This window comes from Mauremys reevesii, linkage group 1, assembly GCF_016161935.1.
Source record: "Mauremys reevesii isolate NIE-2019 linkage group 1, ASM1616193v1, whole genome shotgun sequence".
NCBI lineage: Eukaryota > Metazoa > Chordata > Testudines > Geoemydidae > Mauremys > Mauremys reevesii.
Window position 1 is genome coordinate 257,007,587 of NC_052623.1, and position 18,007 is coordinate 257,025,593.

The 18,007-nt window shown below is 45.9% G+C and overlaps 1 protein-coding gene across 1 annotated transcript in view; it reads right to left on the minus strand.

Annotated features, from left to right (window-relative positions):
* Positions 1-2,056: 2,056 nt before the first annotated feature.
* The window catches only part of CREB3L2 (cAMP responsive element binding protein 3 like 2), a 121,982-nt gene continuing 106,031 nt past the window's right edge, over positions 2,057-18,007 (minus strand). The window contains exons 9-12 of the mRNA XM_039520227.1: positions 10,675-10,774; positions 8,078-8,204; positions 6,812-7,046; positions 2,057-4,579 (exon numbers count right to left, since the gene is read on the minus strand). Coding sequence (XP_039376161.1) covers positions 4,504-4,579; positions 6,812-7,046; positions 8,078-8,204; positions 10,675-10,774 — 538 coding nt within the window. The 3' untranslated portion in view covers positions 2,057-4,503. The remainder of the gene's footprint in view (positions 4,580-6,811; positions 7,047-8,077; positions 8,205-10,674; positions 10,775-18,007) is intronic.

Consider the following 18,007-nt stretch of genomic DNA (forward strand, 5'->3'; position numbering starts at 1 on the left):
GCTAACATGATTAGAACTGTCACATGGCCTGGGCCTGATTTCCATAAATATATATTTATATTAAAAAAAATAATGCCCTACTTTCCGTCATAGCTTAACTTCCTAGACTCAAAAGACTGACAGCTCGGGGAATGTCTGAAGGTTATAGGGGACAAGCAAAGTTTTACTGGTGTGGTAAAACATTGGTTTGGCAATGGGGTTCCATGTAGGCAGCTTTCAGGGTGTCTGTGCAGAGGACCAGCACAAAAGCTATATACTGTGTAAGTCCCTAGGCCCGGGACTGCTAAAGTGGGACTTAGATGATTTCTTGGGACTTAAGTGGTGCATGACTTGTGCTGACCCTATATCCAGGAGTGAATTTCACCCCCGAGTAAACAAGTGACCGATTGCTAGAAAAAGGACAAAGGGTATGTCCACACTACCCGCCGGATCGCGGGTAGCGATCGATCGATATATAGCGTCTCATCTAGACGCGATAAATCGATCCCCGAACGCACTCCCGTCGACTCCGGACCTCCACCAGGGTGAGAGGCAGCAGCAGAGTCAACAGGGGAGCCGTGGCCATCGATCCCGTGCCGCGAGGATGGGAGGTAAGTCGAAATAAGATGTGTTGACTTCAGCTACGCTATTCCCGTAGCTGAAGTTGCGTATCTTACATCGACCCCTCCCCCCAGTGTAGACCAGGCCTTACAGAAGAAACCTATTTCATTAGCATTAGACAGACACTGTCAGGTTCAATAGAAGTAGTTTATTTTAAAGGAATAATATTCCCCAGCAGTGACTTCAACCCAAATGTTGTGCTAGTTTAGGAGAGCCACAAAAAACAGCTAAAATTTCATTTTACACATCAAACATATTAGGGCTATAGAGAGAGGCTATTTTTATGGTCATAGGAACACAGGAATTGCCGTACTCCATATTATCTATACATAGCTCAGACCATCTAATCCAGTAGCCTGACTCAGACAGCAGCCCATATTACTGAAGATGTAAAACCCCCATAAATGGTGTGCTGTATCCAAGCTGAGTGAATTGCGAAAAGCAAATGGTTTTAATGGTGATTAGCAATGATTTGGGGAAATTCTCTATTTTAATAGTGTAAATTATTATAAGGAACACAGGGACAGAATTCAATTTTTTTTTTAAATTAGTAATGTTAATAGTGTCTCTTTACTGGGAGTGAATGCACTCGTGCATTAAGTAGGGTAATGGGCACGAGAGATTAGACAGTTAAGCCTCCACCTACTCCACATTAACATTCCATACACAGCTATATAAATAATCCCCAAGAGAGAAATTTTGGGCCTGTTTTGCAGGAACGCTGAGCCCCCACAGTTTCACTCAAGGTCAAGGGGACCTGGGGATGCTTTGTAAACCAGGTCTTCTGTGAATTTGCTAATCCCTGACTCACGCCTACCTGATTGTACTTGGATGCCCTGAGATAGCCAATATGGTAAATCTAACAGGTTGTAAATTTTCCCCTTCCCTTTGGTGACCTCAGGTGGTTAAAATAATGCAGACACCACTTATGTCTCAGTTCAGACACTCCCCCACTCACACTCATCTTTTCCTTCCTCTTTCTATCGTGCAGTTATAATGTGGGTTCCCAAAAGGAGAGCTGTGTGACGGTTGTCTGTGCTCACTACAGCAATCCAGAGAGCCTGAGAGAATTATCATGGCTGTTGTGGCTGACCCTTAATAAGAGGGAATATGCCTTACGGGTGGTACTGACCCACACTGACAAGAAAGGATTGACTGTGAATATGCTCACAATGGCATTTCTCTCTCATTGCCACCAATTTTTTTTTAAAGGCACTTGGACAGATGAATGGGGTTTGACCTTGAACAGGGGGTCAGCAACCTTTCAGAAGTGATGTGCCGAGTCTTCATTTATTTACTCTAATTTAAGGTTTCACATGCCAGTAATACATTTTAACGTTTTTAGAAAGTCTCTTTCTCTGTCTATAATATATAACTAAACTATTGTTGTATGTAAAGTAAATAAGGTTTTTTAAATGTTTAAGCACCTTCATTTAAAATTAAATTAAAATGCAGATTTCCCCCGGACCGGTGGCCAGGACCTGGGCAGTGTAGGTGCCAATGAAAATCAGCTCGCGTGCCACCTTCGGCACGTGTATCATAGGTTGCCTACCCCTGACATAGAAAGTGATGCACACAAGAGGTGTACACACCAAATTCCATTATCTGCTCGTGGAATAGGGGCACATGTCCCACTCTTGCCAATCTGAATGTTGTTTCTGATCATGGTACAGTGGGGACTGATCCAAAGCCTACTTAAGCCAAATGGATTCTTTCCATTAACTTCACTGGGTTTTGGATCAGGCCCCTAGTGAACAGATGGGATAGTGAACAAAGGAAGGGAGACTAAAAAAGGAAAAATCCAAACAGGGAAGGATGAAGCACTGCAGAGGCTACACTAAAATACAAAAACAATACCATTTTTCTTTAAAAATATTTTATAAAATAGAATACCTGGAGGAAAGAGTTACTGTACATGGTATAAAACACAAGGCTACACTAGTTTGGTCTCCTTATTTATGTGAAAAAGGAGAGGGTTTTTTTTTTTTAAATCAAAATGTTTTTTACAAAAATCGAGTTTTCCTGGTAAATTGCAAAAGTAGCCGTACTATTCTGTCCTATTTAGGTTTTTAGGCTAAAGCCATCACTGGGAACTCTGAGCAGCCCTTTGTAATAACCAAATAAAATCCAGAAGCAATCACTGGTGGGTTGACTGGACCACGGGAAGGACAGTTGTGAGTAGAAAGGGCAGCCCTGCCATTGGCACAATCTGGGTATTGAGAGATGGAGAATCACTGCACTAGAGGCAGTGTGCATTAGATGCATCAGCATGGTGCTTTAGAAGCAGTAGTCTAGTCTAGTGGATAGGTTACTGCACTGAGAAGCGGGAGACTTGGATTCTATTCCTGGCTCTATCAATGACCAACTGAGAGACCTTGGGCAAGGCATTTCCCCTCTCCGTGTATCTATTCCCCACTCCCATCTTTTTTCTGTCTTGTCTATCCAGGATAGCGGCTTCAGGACAGGGACAGTCTCTCATCATGTGTGTGTACAGTGCCTTGCACAATGGGGCTCTGACCTTGGTTTGGTCTTCTAGGTAGTTTTTTAATAATAAATAACTAGAGAGGGAGACCATCAGCACTGACCTGAACTGCATCTAATTGGGAATATATAACAAATATTTTCCTACGCGGTTGCTTTAATTCCATGTACTTTTACTAAAAGGTAGGAGGAAGGGGAGCCTCATTACATTCTAACAATCACTATAGGGAACTAAGTTTAATTTTAAAAAAGCATATTTCTTCCATCTTGATTTCAAAGTTCACCAAGAACACCTTCATGGTCTTGGGAGCTTGGCTCTCCAGTCTGGCTACCAGAGGGAAATTTTGGAAAGCTAATAAATACTATTTACAACAGTAACAGGAGGCTGGGGGAAAAGAAGAAGAACCTAGAGCAATCTGAGGCCTTGTCTACCTCAAAAAACTGTACCGATGTATCTAAATGGATTTAGAAACTAATTTAATTAAATCCATGCAATCCCCTAAGGTGGACGCTCTTATTTTGGTTTAAGAGAGCGTTATATTGATTTCGTTTATGCCAGTAAGGAATCAACTTAAGCTAAATGGATACAATATACTAGTCATAATCTTATTTAAAGATTTCCACACAAGGGAGTCACACAGATTAAACTCAATCAGTTTCTAAACTGATTTAGTTAAATTGGCGCAATTGTAGACAAGGCCTGAGAAGAGACACGGGCTGATTGAACTTTGCCTGGATCCTTCATAAGGGTGGCAACAGTAAGGAAACTTCACCCACCACGTGATAAAGGGGCAGGAAAAGGGAAGAGAGAGAGAGAGCAGGGAGAAGAAAAAAAAAAATCAATACTGCCATTGAACAGACTCTCCTGTCTGTGCTGTTGGCTCAATAGAACTAGTGTCTGTTCTCTGCCCTCAGTGGGAGGGATGGGAACTGTGAACACATTTCTCTCCCCATAAAGCTCCAGTGTGCCAGAGTGATGGGCATGGAGCTGTGGCCAAATCCTGAGCAGTGTCACACTGCATCTTTCAGTTTCCTTCTCCCACGTGACCTACCACAAATGTTCCCCCGTGAGTTACGTTGATCCCACTCCTCCATTTGATGGCTCTGCCCTTTGACTAGGGTACATACACAAACCAACCAGCTGTACACCGTTGGCACCAGCTGCCTTTAGGATTCAAACCCTCCCTTATTACCAGTCAGGGACAGCAGTAAAAGCAGAAGCAGGTTTGTGTGCCCGGAGGAAGAGACAGAACGAGGACAACTGCTGCTGACTCAAGTCACAGACTCTTCAGCCAAATCAGAAGTTTGCAGACTCTCTCTCTTTTGCCCTTTGGTTCCCTGATGGTGATGAGTCCGGAGGAAGGAGTGGGCCTTGGGTTGGAAAGAGGGGAGGATAATGAGGGGGGGGGGAAGGCCTCTTCTTTAAGAAGTGGCATTGACTCGTCTATCAATTTCAATTATTTTCAGCGTTTCATTCACTTCCAGCTCTGAGCTGACCCTGTGAGGAGAAAAATAAAAAGGAATGTTATGCCTGTATGGAATCATGCAAAAAGCGCACACCCCCTGAAACTGGCTACTGCTATTACAGTGCCTATTATTTACCAGGAGCTCACTGGTTAGAACTTGGTAACACATCAAATTAGTTACCTCTTCACCCTAAAATAGATATGCTGGGGTAGGGGTGGGGCGGGGGCAGAGTGTCTCATCCTAGTGCTTTAAGAGACATATCCAAATAAAAACCCATTTGGCACAACAGAAAGGGTCCGTTGAAGAGATCCAGCCTTGAGCAGCAGGGTGGTGGCAGGGCATGCAGAAGTACAGTGAAGGAAAAGACATCACACATCAGTTCTTCAAACCAGAGAGTCTCTCATTTTCCAGGAGCACCAAATCTCACATTATTTTAAAGGAAAGAATTTAACAAGGAATTCCATGCAAGTTTCTCAGGGTGACCCTTCCCACACTCCCAGCTCTGCCCTGCAGCAAACTAACAAGGCCTAGGGTACAAAGCCATCTTGAGTGCAAAAGGCACCCAGTTCCTCATAACCCGCCCAGTCAGAAATCTTAGCAATCCACAAGCTCATGTTGCCATTCAAATGGCAATGCCCCATGGCCTGCATATTTTTAGATTGCTTGATGATGAGTATTTCCCCTCAGCTTTCAGCACGTAGGCAATGCATCTTCCTCTGGGTTATATTTTACTGGTATTTTCCATCCCAAGAAGTTATTATTTGTATAACGCTATACGTGTGCGCGCGCATGTGTGTGTGTGTATACACACATGTGCGCGCACACGCCAGACACAAAGATGGATGTCTGACAGATACAGCAATTTCCCACAAAATCTTTCTGAATTAAGTTAAACCTTACTGAATTAAGTTTCAGTATCTTAGGAGCTCACTGTATCAAAAATGCAAGTGTGTGTGTGTTATTATGGGATAGTATGCAAGCTGTCTAGGAGATAAGGCTAATATAAATACTGGGAAGTCTTATGAGCTTCCAAGGACTCTTTTAAACAATGGGCTAAGACAAGAATGGACTGTTAGTTGAGTAGGGTTCCTAGGACATACTTGGATGGAGGTGGGGGAAAAAAATGCAAATGCCAACCTCCAGACCTGATCTTTTGAAGCTTCACTCTGGGAAGGGGACTTTGGTTTACAAATTACCTATTCCCAGGATCAAAATGCCCAAATGGCATAAACGAGTAACTCTCAGGTTCATGAGAGCAAAAGGAATTATGAACTTGTTTAGCCACAGGAAAACCCCTGGATAGGGTTTGAAGGACTGTTCACTCACTTCTTGGAGTTGGGATGACCTCTGGTAAACTTATTAGGATGAATATAGGTTCTTTTATTGTTTTTAATATGTTTTCTCCACCATGCTTGTACCTTAAGAATAAATGTGCTTGCTTAGAAAGAACTGTGTTGTAACTTAACTGTGGTAATTACGCTGTTCACCATCTGAGGAGAAAAGTAAAGCAGGCCTGCTTAGGCAGTCTGACTTTGCCAGGGAATTCACAGTGTAGGCACAGAACTGTGCAGCCTGGAAATACACTAGTCAGGAGGGAGAGGGGCACGGTTCTCCACCCAAGAGTGGGGAGTCAGAAGCCTAAGCATGGATGCCCTTGGTGAACCAGCGAGGGGGGAATATAGGTGCAGATGCCCTGAACCATGACAGGGTGGATTACACCAAGTCTTGTGTCAGTGTCATCACTAAAACATTCTATAGGGAGCTCTTATTAATACGGGCAGAGTAACAGTCTTAAATAACATCTATACTGCTATTGTTGTTTGAGAAGACTACCATCCTCTAGCTAGTATAAGTCAAAGGGACTCTCACCAGGCTCAGCAGGAACCCCATAACTACCGACTTTCCAAGCACATAGTCTTAGATAGGAAACATAGTCCAGTGGATCGGACATAGGATTGAGAGTCAGGAGACCAAGGTTCCAATTTTGGCTCCACTACTGACTAGCTGTGTGATTTTGGGCAAGTCACTTTACCTCTCCTTGCCTCAGTTTCCCTTCCCCGCTCTTAATCTTGTCTATCTCAGCTGTAAGCACATCAGGACAGGGACTCTCTCTCGCTAGGTGTTCATACAATGCCTAGCACAATGGGGCCCTGATCTCGACTGGGGGCCTCTGTGCACAACAGTAATACAAATAATTGTCCAGGAAACACGCAACAAGGAATTTCATGCAACTCATGCCTAGACCTGCTTCCTCTGCACTCACCTGTGCGGCTGCAGTCCCAGCACCACTGATTTCTCTAGCCTTGTCTCATTGGCTATTGTGAAGTGTGTGACTTTGTCCTGCTGCACCCCCGGCACAGATTCCAGAGATAGTGCTGTGTGTTTGGAGGCATCCACACGCCTATCCCAGACATCACTGCGATCTGCGAAGGAGATTGAACTGTACTGCTCCTCCAGTTGGCGGGGCTCTTCGTAAATTAGCAGACTTCTTGACCGTACTGTGTACAAATAAGGGAGGCAGAAACTAAATGAGAAACACAGTGAGCCCAGATATAAGGATACTGGACATGTGTGGAATTGAAAGTGGACAAATATAAACACAGTAAATCTAGCAGCATGGGATTTTGCTACCCATGGAGATTAACTAGAAATTTTGGAGCTAGGGAAAGATGCTGCACTGACAGCCCGCCCTGTATGCCCACAGCAAGTGCAATATGAGCACTGGTCATGCAAGGGTCCTTCCCCACTAGTCCAGCCACTGTGCCAGAACTGGAGGGATGACTTCTGGGGTAAACACTCAGATACCATGGTGACAGGCTCTATTTTAATGTAATAGTTATCAGAGAGAGCTAATATCTACTTCCATCCCAGTGCCCCATTCAATCCTTGGCCTCTGACACTGCCAACAGAAAGGCAATTGATATCAGCTGTGTTGGGGGTTTTTTGGCAACGTGAATGCTTGGCCACTTGGAAGTGAACTGAGGCCAAGCTCACCTGGAATCTTTTGGGAGCTATGAGTCTGATGCCCTGCAGCTGACACACAGAAGGCTGACTGGAACTATCAAGTAGGCTGGGGAGTAACGGACTCCATCCCTTCATGATGCATTTCACCAAGAGCATGGGTAACCCAGCCATTGAACTTTTTCAACCCACTCGATACACTTGCATTTCTATAATGCAAAACCACCAGCACCTCAAAACCACTAGAGGTCAGGATTTATTGTTGTTTTGGATGTGGCCCTGGTGAGTGGGAGCCCATGGTTCTCATCCTCAAAGAGGCGGGGGAGAAAGGAACATTTCCTGGATGTCAGCAATGCCCTTTTCCAGGTTGTGCAAGAAGATATGTTGAGAGGCTCCAAAGGAGAATTCCCATCCTGCCCTCAGCCAGAAAAATGACAACCACAATGTGGGGAACACAGCTACTGGGAAGGGAAGAGTAGGCGGCATGCACTAGACTCCCACAAAAATACAAAGGGGATCTTGTGGGGGAGTGAGTCATCAAGCAAACCGCAGCACTGACTTAGCTCACCAATGGAGGCCGTGTATGACTCTGGTGTGGAATGCTGGCTGGGCAGCACCATCTTTGTGGCAGAAGGATAGGGCCCGTAACTCTGAGAGAAGCTGCCAAAAATGCCTGCGAAGCACAGCACCACCACCTGGACAAGGAAGGAAGCAAAAATAAAAGAGATCTCACTCTTTGAACACAAATACATGGGAATTAAGGTTAAAGCAATGGCAAGTCACACAACTGCTGTAATTTTTTTTTTTTTAATATTGATTCCAGGCTACTTTTTGGTTAATATATCTGATGCCCTTAATCAAAGGTGCATGGACAATAACAATTCAATATTTAAAAGGACAGATTTCAATGCAAGAAACTATTTTAAAGACCTGCAGCCATTTTATTCTGTTGAACTTCTTTATTTGGAAGTTGGAAAGGCTAGAAGCCGGTGCCGGGTTTACAATGGCTCCAGTGGCTCTACGGAGCTGGGCCATGCTCAGAAGGGGCCCCAGCCTGCTCCGCTTGCACTGCGCCCCGAGATCCCACTGGCTCCCCCTGCCCACCACTTGCTTCTCTCGGCCTGCCCGCCAGCTGGCCCAGGGCTCCTCTCTGCCCCCTGGCCCGACCCTGGGGCACCTCCGGCTCCCAGCAGTCTCTGCTTCCCACCACCTGTGGGGCCCCACCTGTCTCCCCAGAGCTGAGCTGTCTGGGACTGGTGCAGAAGCCTGGCCAGTCTCAGCCAGGTATGTGGGGGGGGGGAGAAACAGTGCGGGGAGCTTGGCTGGGCCCCTCCAGGCAAGTGCGTCTGGAGGGAGCCTGGCCAGGGTAGGTCCTGGCCTGGCTGATTGCGCCACTCCCGAGGGGATGGAGCAATTCCCGGCCCTGGGACTGGCCCTGGCTGCACTGCCGGCTCAGCCCGGCAGACACAGTCGCCTCCCAGCAGGGCTGGTGAGTGTGGCCAGGAGGCAGGGAGGGGGGCAGGAAAGATGTGTGTGTTGGGGCACTAGGGAGTGGGGGCTCTGTGGGGGGTGCTGGGCAGTTGTGGTGGGGCTGTAGGCAGGGGCGGTGTTGTGCAGGGCACTGTGCATTTGTGGTGGGTCTGGGGGGAGCGCTGGGCATAAGGAATAGGGGGTGTTGGGCTGCGGGGGATAGGACTGTGTGGTGTGGTGTGGCATGGGCCTGCCCCCAAGGCGAAGGGGCACGCTGGCAGCACAGGGCCGGGCATGCCACTGTGCATCTGGCAACTGCCAGTTTGTAAATAGTGCCCTCACATTGGGCGGAGCAGGGCCACCCCTGCCATGCCATGCCCCCACCCCATTGCCTCTGGCTGGCCCCTCGCTCCAGGGACTGACCTCCCCATGCCATGCTCCATTGCCTCCATGGGGGCCCACAAATATGTTTGGCACCAGGCCCACAAAAGGTTAATCTGGCCCTGCTAGAAGCACAATTTAACTGGACTAAATTCAGACAGGCATTTAAAGATTCATGTTGCTTAACCTGTATTAGGCATTTCTAAGCCTGCTTTTGGATACAATCTTACTTAAAAGTGACAAATAAGCTATACCAGCCTGAAGGCTCAATGTCGAACTAGAAACCAGTTTCCATCCAGCTATAGCACCAACATAAAGGGAATCTGGTTGCTAAAATTAAAAGTAAAGCTTTTCTAACACAGTTCTTTTACCCTGAGTATTAAACAAGTAGATTTACAGCCTCTGGGTTATTTTTATTTTAATGAATTAATTTATTATTTGGATTGAAAAGACCCAAGCACCTAAAGGGCTCCCATTTCATAGCTCTGGGTGCCCTCTGACATGCATTTAAATATGCAAGATTATAGCAGGTAACAAAAATCAACCAATGCAGCAGCACTTCTTCCCTCACCCCTGGACACTTCATCAAGAAAAACCCTGAGACAGTTTACCTCCCGCAAACCACACACTGCCAGATGACAGTAATCCCATCCTCACACCCCTTGCCAATGCATGCTCAAAGAGATGGACTTTGTAGAGGGCCTAGAAAGTCCACAGTCTTGTGCTCTTGCAGCCCCAGGTCTGACATGAGTACATTCCAAAGGAAAGGGGCCCCACAGAGAACACTCCACCAGCAGCTCCCCCCCCCCCCCCGCACGCACTCCGGTTTTATACCAAGTGGGAATGACCCCAAGGATCATGACTGTGGCAGTATGTCTAGGGGAGAGAAGTGGTCTCTTAGATAGGAAGATCTCACACTATGATGGCCACAAATTATGCTTCTTTTCAGCAAGGTGGTATCTATCAGCAAAAGGCTCAGAAATCCCAAAAATAATTCAGAACTTTATGCTACATTTCATCGTTAATTCTTGACGAGAGACACTTCCCATCCTCTGGGATTTCAGACTGATGGGCTGAACAGAATGGGTAGAGTATCCTTCAGCAACAAAAATCCACACATATCCCAGGCTGCCTCAGTATTCATGACTTCCCAAAGCTTCCAGCTGCTAGCACGAAGCTGACCGCTGTTCCCACCTCTTTTTTCAACCCTGCAGTACCATTATCCAATGGAGTGGGGAGACAGGCATGAGCTGAGCCAGGGAACAGTGGTTTTAGCAACCGCTGCCTGTGGTCCCCAACTTTTGAGTCACTCACCATGAGACAGGTCCCTGTCTGCGTGCTGGCTGCTTTACAGGAACGGGACACTTTGCCAGCAACCATGGCCTGGAGTCTCTGCAACTGCTGCAGAAGAGTTCTGGAATGTCAAGAGTAACACAGCCATCAATATTAACCAGTAGATTTACATTCCTCAGACCATATGATCATACAGCTTTTCACCTTGATCTCTGCGCCTTACAAACAGTAAACATTTACACGCAGGTACATCTAGTTAAAATCCTCACCTTAAAAGTCAGAGGCAAGGAATGGCTGCACTAATTTTCCAAAATATTGTGCACAATCACATTAGACCTTTCAAGGAGTACTTTGTTTTTCCACAACTGATGTCAGTTTCATTCTTCCCCAAACATTCCCACCAACTATTTTACTTCCTACTTTTGAGGCTCCTATTTGTTCATCCAGGAAGGATCAGATTTTCAGAAGAATGAGAGCAGGATTACCATTTATATACATGCAACTGAAACTGTTACATTCACAAATGACCAGCTGCACATCTGATCTGATTTTGTGCCATGACTGCAACAGGAATTTTGCCATTGACTAATAGGTGCAGGATCAGGTCCACAATTACCCTAATCAATTGTGTAGCTGTGCACACACATTTCTGAAAATCTGGCCCTTAAAATAAACTGGAAAGCTTTTGTAAATAAAATGCCTTTAGATCTCAAAACCTGTAATATGTTCAGACTTCTCTTCCCATACATTTGTTTTAAATAAAATATTTAATGTTACTTCCTCCTAAGGTTACCTATTAAGTCTTCCATCCTCCAAGAGCTGCCGAAATCACAGACCCCTATGTTGCTATTATTACAATCATCCTTAGAGGTCCCAACCACAATGGAGGCCCTATTGTGCTGGACAAACATAAGAGTCCCAGCCAAGAACAGCACTTTCTACCCTCCTGGCTCTCTGCTTAGTGTAAAAGGTCAGATCAACTGCTGCAGGGACAACAGTCCATGAATTTGAGTTCTGGCCATTTAAAAGTGAAGTAGGAACAAATCTCAAACTATAGTTAAGTGTCTATTTTTAAGACTGCTCAATCACATTCCATTATTGATTTGGGTCTCTCCAAACTGTTCCCATTTTGTTCTGACAAAAAGGGTTGGACTACACCAAATGCCCTACTTCAAACACACACAAAAACCTTTAGAGAAGTTTGTACCTGGATCCTAACTTTACAGCTCAATCCCATTTCTACATTTCATTTCACCTATAAGAGAACTTGAGACCTCGTGACAAATATACGTGGCAACCCCCAACAGCTTTAAAGGCTGTGATGTCAAAAATGCTGGAGCAAGAGATAGAAAAGAATTATTTTAAAACCAAGTTATTATAAGCCAATTGTAGGATAGACCCAGAGGTGCCTTTGCAACTCAATATACACTCACCTGTCTATTATAGACTTTTTTAATCAATGATCATTGTTAATTAAGGTAGAATGATTTCAAGGACTTCAGAAGTGGAGTCTGAAATTAGTACAAGGAATACTCCCAGTACAGATGTATCTGGGCCAGCAGATCCTACCCAACTTTCACAAGGGTGTCTAATACGCTGTTGAAAATATGGTTTGTTCCACTTCTGGGTGTAAAATAAAAATTGGTTGTCCTCTTTCTGTTCCTTATCTACAATAGGAACAACTCAAGAGCCATTTCAATTCAGATGAAAGAGGCCACACCAACTACTCAATAATACTGTTACACAGCATGTGTGAGTCATACAAGCAGCTTTCCTTAAAAGGTAAATGCATAGTGTGTCTGGCTATTCCCATCTTCTAAATCAGTGTACATATTTCATGGGAAGGTTTTTTGAACCTTGGCATGTATAATCACTGTAGTGACAGATGACCAAATCCACCCTGTGTACCGAGACAGAGTAGCTGGACTTGGCGCACCAGGGTTCCAGAGGAGTTTCAGAAAGAAATTTTCCTTCCAGCTCTGGGCCTGCTACTGCAGTCCTGAGATAGCAACAGAAGCCTTACGATAGCAACAGCTCTTGCTGCTCTGGGGGACTTGGGGGGAGGAGGTAGAGATGGCTGTTGGGAAGCAAATGGCAAGTGGATCTGCATAGTGGCAAATCCACTACAATTTCTCTTCCTCTCTGCCCTCCCTGTCCAGCCCAAGCCATGCTGTGCAGAGAGCCCCCAAAGACCTGGACTCCAAGATGCTATGCTCCTCAAATGTGTCTTTTCTCCCCCGCCCCCCAAGCAGTGTAACTATATTGGTTCCACTCTATCTTGGGCCCTTCATGGCCAAGGAAGTGGAAAGTAAGATATGGTCCATGTTATTTACCAACTACACAAGGTGTGGGTACTTCGTACTGAAAGTAAACAAGTACTTATAAGTTCCACCACATAACACCACCACAAATCTTCAAATATCTCTAAACTGGGCCTCATTTACACAGGTGAAAATCAGGAGTAGCCTTTTTGAAGTCAATGAAGTGACTTCCTATTTACCCTGGTGTGAGCAGAGAAGCAAGGCCACTGTCTCTTTCACCACAGTAAAGGATTCAATGTTGGGAGTTAAAATACTCATGATGCATTTTCAAGCTAAGAACCAGGAACTGAGGCAAGAGAAAGCTAGAATTCATTTGTTTGGAGGCAACATGGCTATCCCTCTTGCCCCCACAAAACACTCTTTTCCATACTTCTTTTCTATAGTTCGGTCCAAAAAACTGGAAGAGATAGTTGAAAGTCAAAATGCCTCCTCTCCCATAGAAAAGTTGCCTTCAGTATTATTACCATTGGAGTGAGATGTGCTAATGGAAATAGAAAGAACAACTTTAAAAACAGGGCATTTTATACCAAGAGGCCTCTGCTGAACATCTGAAGGAAGGTCAAGAATGCTTTTAGTGAAACACATTGCCTATGGCTGAATTTTAACAGGAGAAAAATGAAATCTTAAGGCAATGTAGATAAGGGGGTTGCACCCTAGGATTAATCTCACTCTGTCTGACACATTTCCTGATGATATTCAATTAGAGGGTCACCTCCTGGTAGGAGGTGTGAATGTGCTTTCACGCTTTCCCTGCCAATGGAAGTGCCTCACAGGAAAGCTGTAAAGTAACTGAGGGATTCCCCCTCCTTTCCAGTCTTGCTGGAAAATCCACTCCAGCCTGTGATGTCTTATTTGTGTTTTCTTATAGGTAGGTTACTTTCCAAAAAAAGGTTCCTTTAACAACTGAGAATGGGTGCAATCCAAGGCTTCACCACCACCCTCTCCTGAACAAGACTTGCCGTAGGGCATGAACATGAAATCTGGGTCATTGCAGGATCTCCCTGCCCGGTAGGCTTTTGGAATCTGGCCTTTACATTTAAAAGCTAGCACTGCTCACAGAGTGCTATATGCTTTCAGCAAAACAAAATAAACTGTTTGCTGTGTGCAAGTTTTTTCAAAGAATTTCTCCTTTTTTTGACAAAACAGAAACCGATTTTTTCCGTTTTCATTTTTTGAAAACTTGCGGTCCTCCACTATTCTCCATTTCCACACAAACCAATTTCTCCCATCAGAAGGGAAAAAACCAAAAGTGATTCTTTACAGTTTTTCATCAATAACCAGAAAGTTTCTACCAAAAGGAAATTGAAAATGTCTGTAGAAAAATTTAGGTCAAGAAGACATTTTTCCGCCAACACCACCCCCTCACCAAAAAAAAAAAAGCTTCAGTGCTAAAACATTGACCTGCTCTGTTAAACACAAGTGGTTGTTCCAGGGCTCTCAAGCTGTGTCAGTTTTAGAGAGAGAGATTTCAAAGAAGAAAGATTTTTAAAATGTCTCATTGAAAAACATAGCCAAGTCCTCCGTCACCCACAGGACATACTGTAAAATAAGTTTATAATCCCAGCTGAAGGAATTACCATGCAGATCAATAAGACTTGGCAACTCTATTGCTGTTTCAGTTCTTGCAATACCCCATATCTCACACACTCACCTGACACTGCACCATGGAAGTTTTACCATTGACCTCAGTGGGAGAAGAAGCAGGGCCTCAGTGTACTATTCTTAGCATCCAATAAAGAGCAACCAGATTTAATTTTATAAAACCACTACCTTCCAAAAGTGATCTCAGGTTGGAAAGCGGCACAGCTTGCTTTCTGTTGTTGCTGTTGTTTCCCCTGACAATCCTACCATTCCTGATCCATGTACAAACAAGAGGTTGTGACAACCAGTCTGTGTACTGTCACCATTTCCTTGTTCAGTTTGCACACACAGCACAAAAGTAATCCATACATAGGGTGACCAGACAGCAAGTGTGAAAAATCGGAATGGGGGTGAGGGAGGGAAGGGGGTAATAGGAGCCTATATAAGAAAAAGACCCCAAAATCAGGACATCTGGTCACCCTAGCCATACAACTGGTGAGGCACATTTTAAATAGGATCTAATTTCTATTACTAAACTGGGAAAATAAATCAGTAATAAATATCCTATTTCTTCTCTCATCTAATACAGGTAAATCCTATTTTTTCAACTCTCTCTTTAATCCCAAATATCTGTGTCCTCCAGTCTGACTGCATGCTGTTGTGGAGGAGGCAGCATGGTCTATGGCAGGGGTCGGCAACCTTTCAGAAGTGGTGTGCTGAGTCTTCATTTATTCACTCTAATTAAAAGGTTTCACGTGCCGGTAACACATTAACATTTTTAGACGGTTTCTTTCTATGTCTATATTATATAACTAAACTATCGTTGTATGTAAAGTAAACAAGGTTTTCAAAATGTTTAAGAAGCTTCATTTAAAATTAAATTAAAATGCTGATCTTACGCCGCCAGCCTGGGGTTCTGTTCACCAAGGCCAGCAGCAGGCTGAGCGGGGCCTGCGGCTGGGACCCCAGACCGGGGGTGGGGGGTCAGGGCAGAGGGCTGGGTGTGTGTGTGGGAGTTCAGGGCAGAAGGCTGGGTGTGTGGGAGGGTTCAGGGGTCAGAGCAGAGGGCTGAAGGCTGGGTGTGGGGGTTCAGGGGTCAGGGCAGAGGGCAGTAGGGGTGCGGGGGGTGCAGGGCAGAAAGCTGGGTGTGGAGGGGTTCAAGGGTCAGGGCAGAGGACTGGGAGTGTGGGGGGGTGCAGGGCAGCAGGCTGAGTGTGTGGGGGGCAGAGGGCTGGGGTGCTCGGCTCGTAGGTGTGCTCCCAGCCCCCTGGCCTGAGCGGCTCATGGCAGGGGGCTGGAAGGGATATGCCCTGTTCCACCCCCTTCCCCAAGGCCCCATCTCTACCTCTCTCTGCCTCCTCTACGGAGCTGTGTGCACACTGCCGCTCTTCCCCCTCCCCCTCACAAGGGCCATCAGCTGATTGGCGCAGTGAAGGAGAGGGGGAGGGGCAGGAAAGCACCATGCTGGGGGAAGAAGTGGGGGAGGGGGGAAGCCTGGCTGCCGCAAGACCAAGCTTCTGCCTCCTGCCCCCGCAGGGGAGAGCGGTGGGGCTGAGTGGGGCTGGGACCACAGCAGCGTGCCACTCAAAATCGGCTTGTGTGCCGTGTTTGGCACGTGTGCCATAGGTTGCCGACCCCTGGTCTATGGGATTCTATTCCCAGATCAGTCACTGGCCTCCTTTGTGACTTTGAGATGGTCACTTCTCCCACACCATCCTTATGCCTGTTTCCTCTCCCATCCTTTGTCTGTCTTGTCTATTGAAGCTCTTTGGTGCTAGGACTGTCCCTTACTTTGTACCATGCCTAACCCAATGGAATCCTGCTCTCCCTTGACATCCATAACTCTGTGCTGTCCTGGTTCTCCTTCTACCTCTCCAACTCCTCCTTCAGCACGTCTTTCCCAGGATCCTTCATCAGCTTTCTGAGGGAGCTCCATAAGGCTCTGTCCTTCGTCCCCTTCTCTTCTCCCTCTATACCTTATCTCTGTGTAATCTCATCCATAAACACAAGTTAGACTACCATGTCCATGCTGACCACTCACAGGATCTACCTCTCTTCCACAAATTAGGGATGTAAAAACCATTAAAATTATATAATTTATCTGGTTAACTGATTAAAGGGAGAGGTGGCCCAGGTACTTAGTTTATTCCAATGCGGCTTCTGCAGACACTCCATGCCACCCCAGCAGCAGCTTCCCTTCCCTGCACACCGTCCACCTCCGCAGCCAAACCCCTTCCAGTGGCACAGGGGGGAGGCCAGGGACTACTTTACCCCCCCTCAATGGGGTCCCCAGCTCCTGCCCGCCCACCCCGGCCTAAATGCGCTCCCCCTGCCCGGCTGGGCATCCCCCGCAAAGTCCCCGGGGCTGGGGTTGGCCAGCAGGGCCCGGGGCGGCTTGGGCAGAAGAACTGGTTCGAGACCCATGCACAGGGGGTTACCAGTCAGGGTGGGTTAACGGTAAGACTAATACTTACCAGTTAACTGTTTAATATTTTACATCCCTACCACAGACCTTGCATCTCCTGTCCAAATTAAAATCTTAGCCTATGTCTCAAACATCTCCTTGGGGATGTCAAACTGCCAGCTCAAGCTAAGCATGGTTAAAACAGAGCTCCTAATCTTCCCCCACAACCTCCTTTTTCAATCATAGTGGATAACACCACTATCCTGCCTGTCGCTCAGGCCCATAATCTGGATGTCATCTGACTCTGACCTCTCTCTAGTCCTTTACATCCATGTTATGTCTAAATCTTGCCTATTCTTTCTCTGTAACATCTCTAATATACAGCCTTTCCTATCCATCCACATAGCTAAAAGTCTTGTCCAAGCTCTCATCATCTCATGCCTCAATTCCTGTATCTTTCTCTCCAGCCTTGACAAACACAATCTTGCCTTGCTCAGATCTAGTCACAAAGATGGTTTCCCTAGCCTGCCGCTTTGACCAATACCACTCCCCACTTTGAATTCCTCCACTGGCTCCTGCTTTTCTATTACATCAAACGTAAGCTACTGGTCTTCACTCTCAACTTTCTGATGCTCTTAATTCCTTCTTACACCTTCCTGGCCTATCCCCACTCTACCTATCATCTCTCATTTGCTACTGAGCTGTCAATGCTGGCCTCCATTTGACCCTGGAAGGTCATTTTCAAACAAGTATTTTTCTCCTGTGATGCCCCACGCACTTGAGCATTTCCCCCTGTAAACATCTGCAAAGCTGCCTCATTATCCACCTTCAGATCCCGCCTCAAAACTCGCCTTCACCAGGACGCCTACAAAAAAATTGAACAGTTAGACTGCTGACATCTTGAGATCACTGCCTACCATGCAGATCAGTACCATCTGTCTGTATCCGTTGTCTCTGATCTTATACTTAGACTGTAAACAATTTGGGGCTGTGACCATCGTTTTGTTCTGTGTCTGTACACCTAGCCCCAGCAGGTTCTGGCCCATGA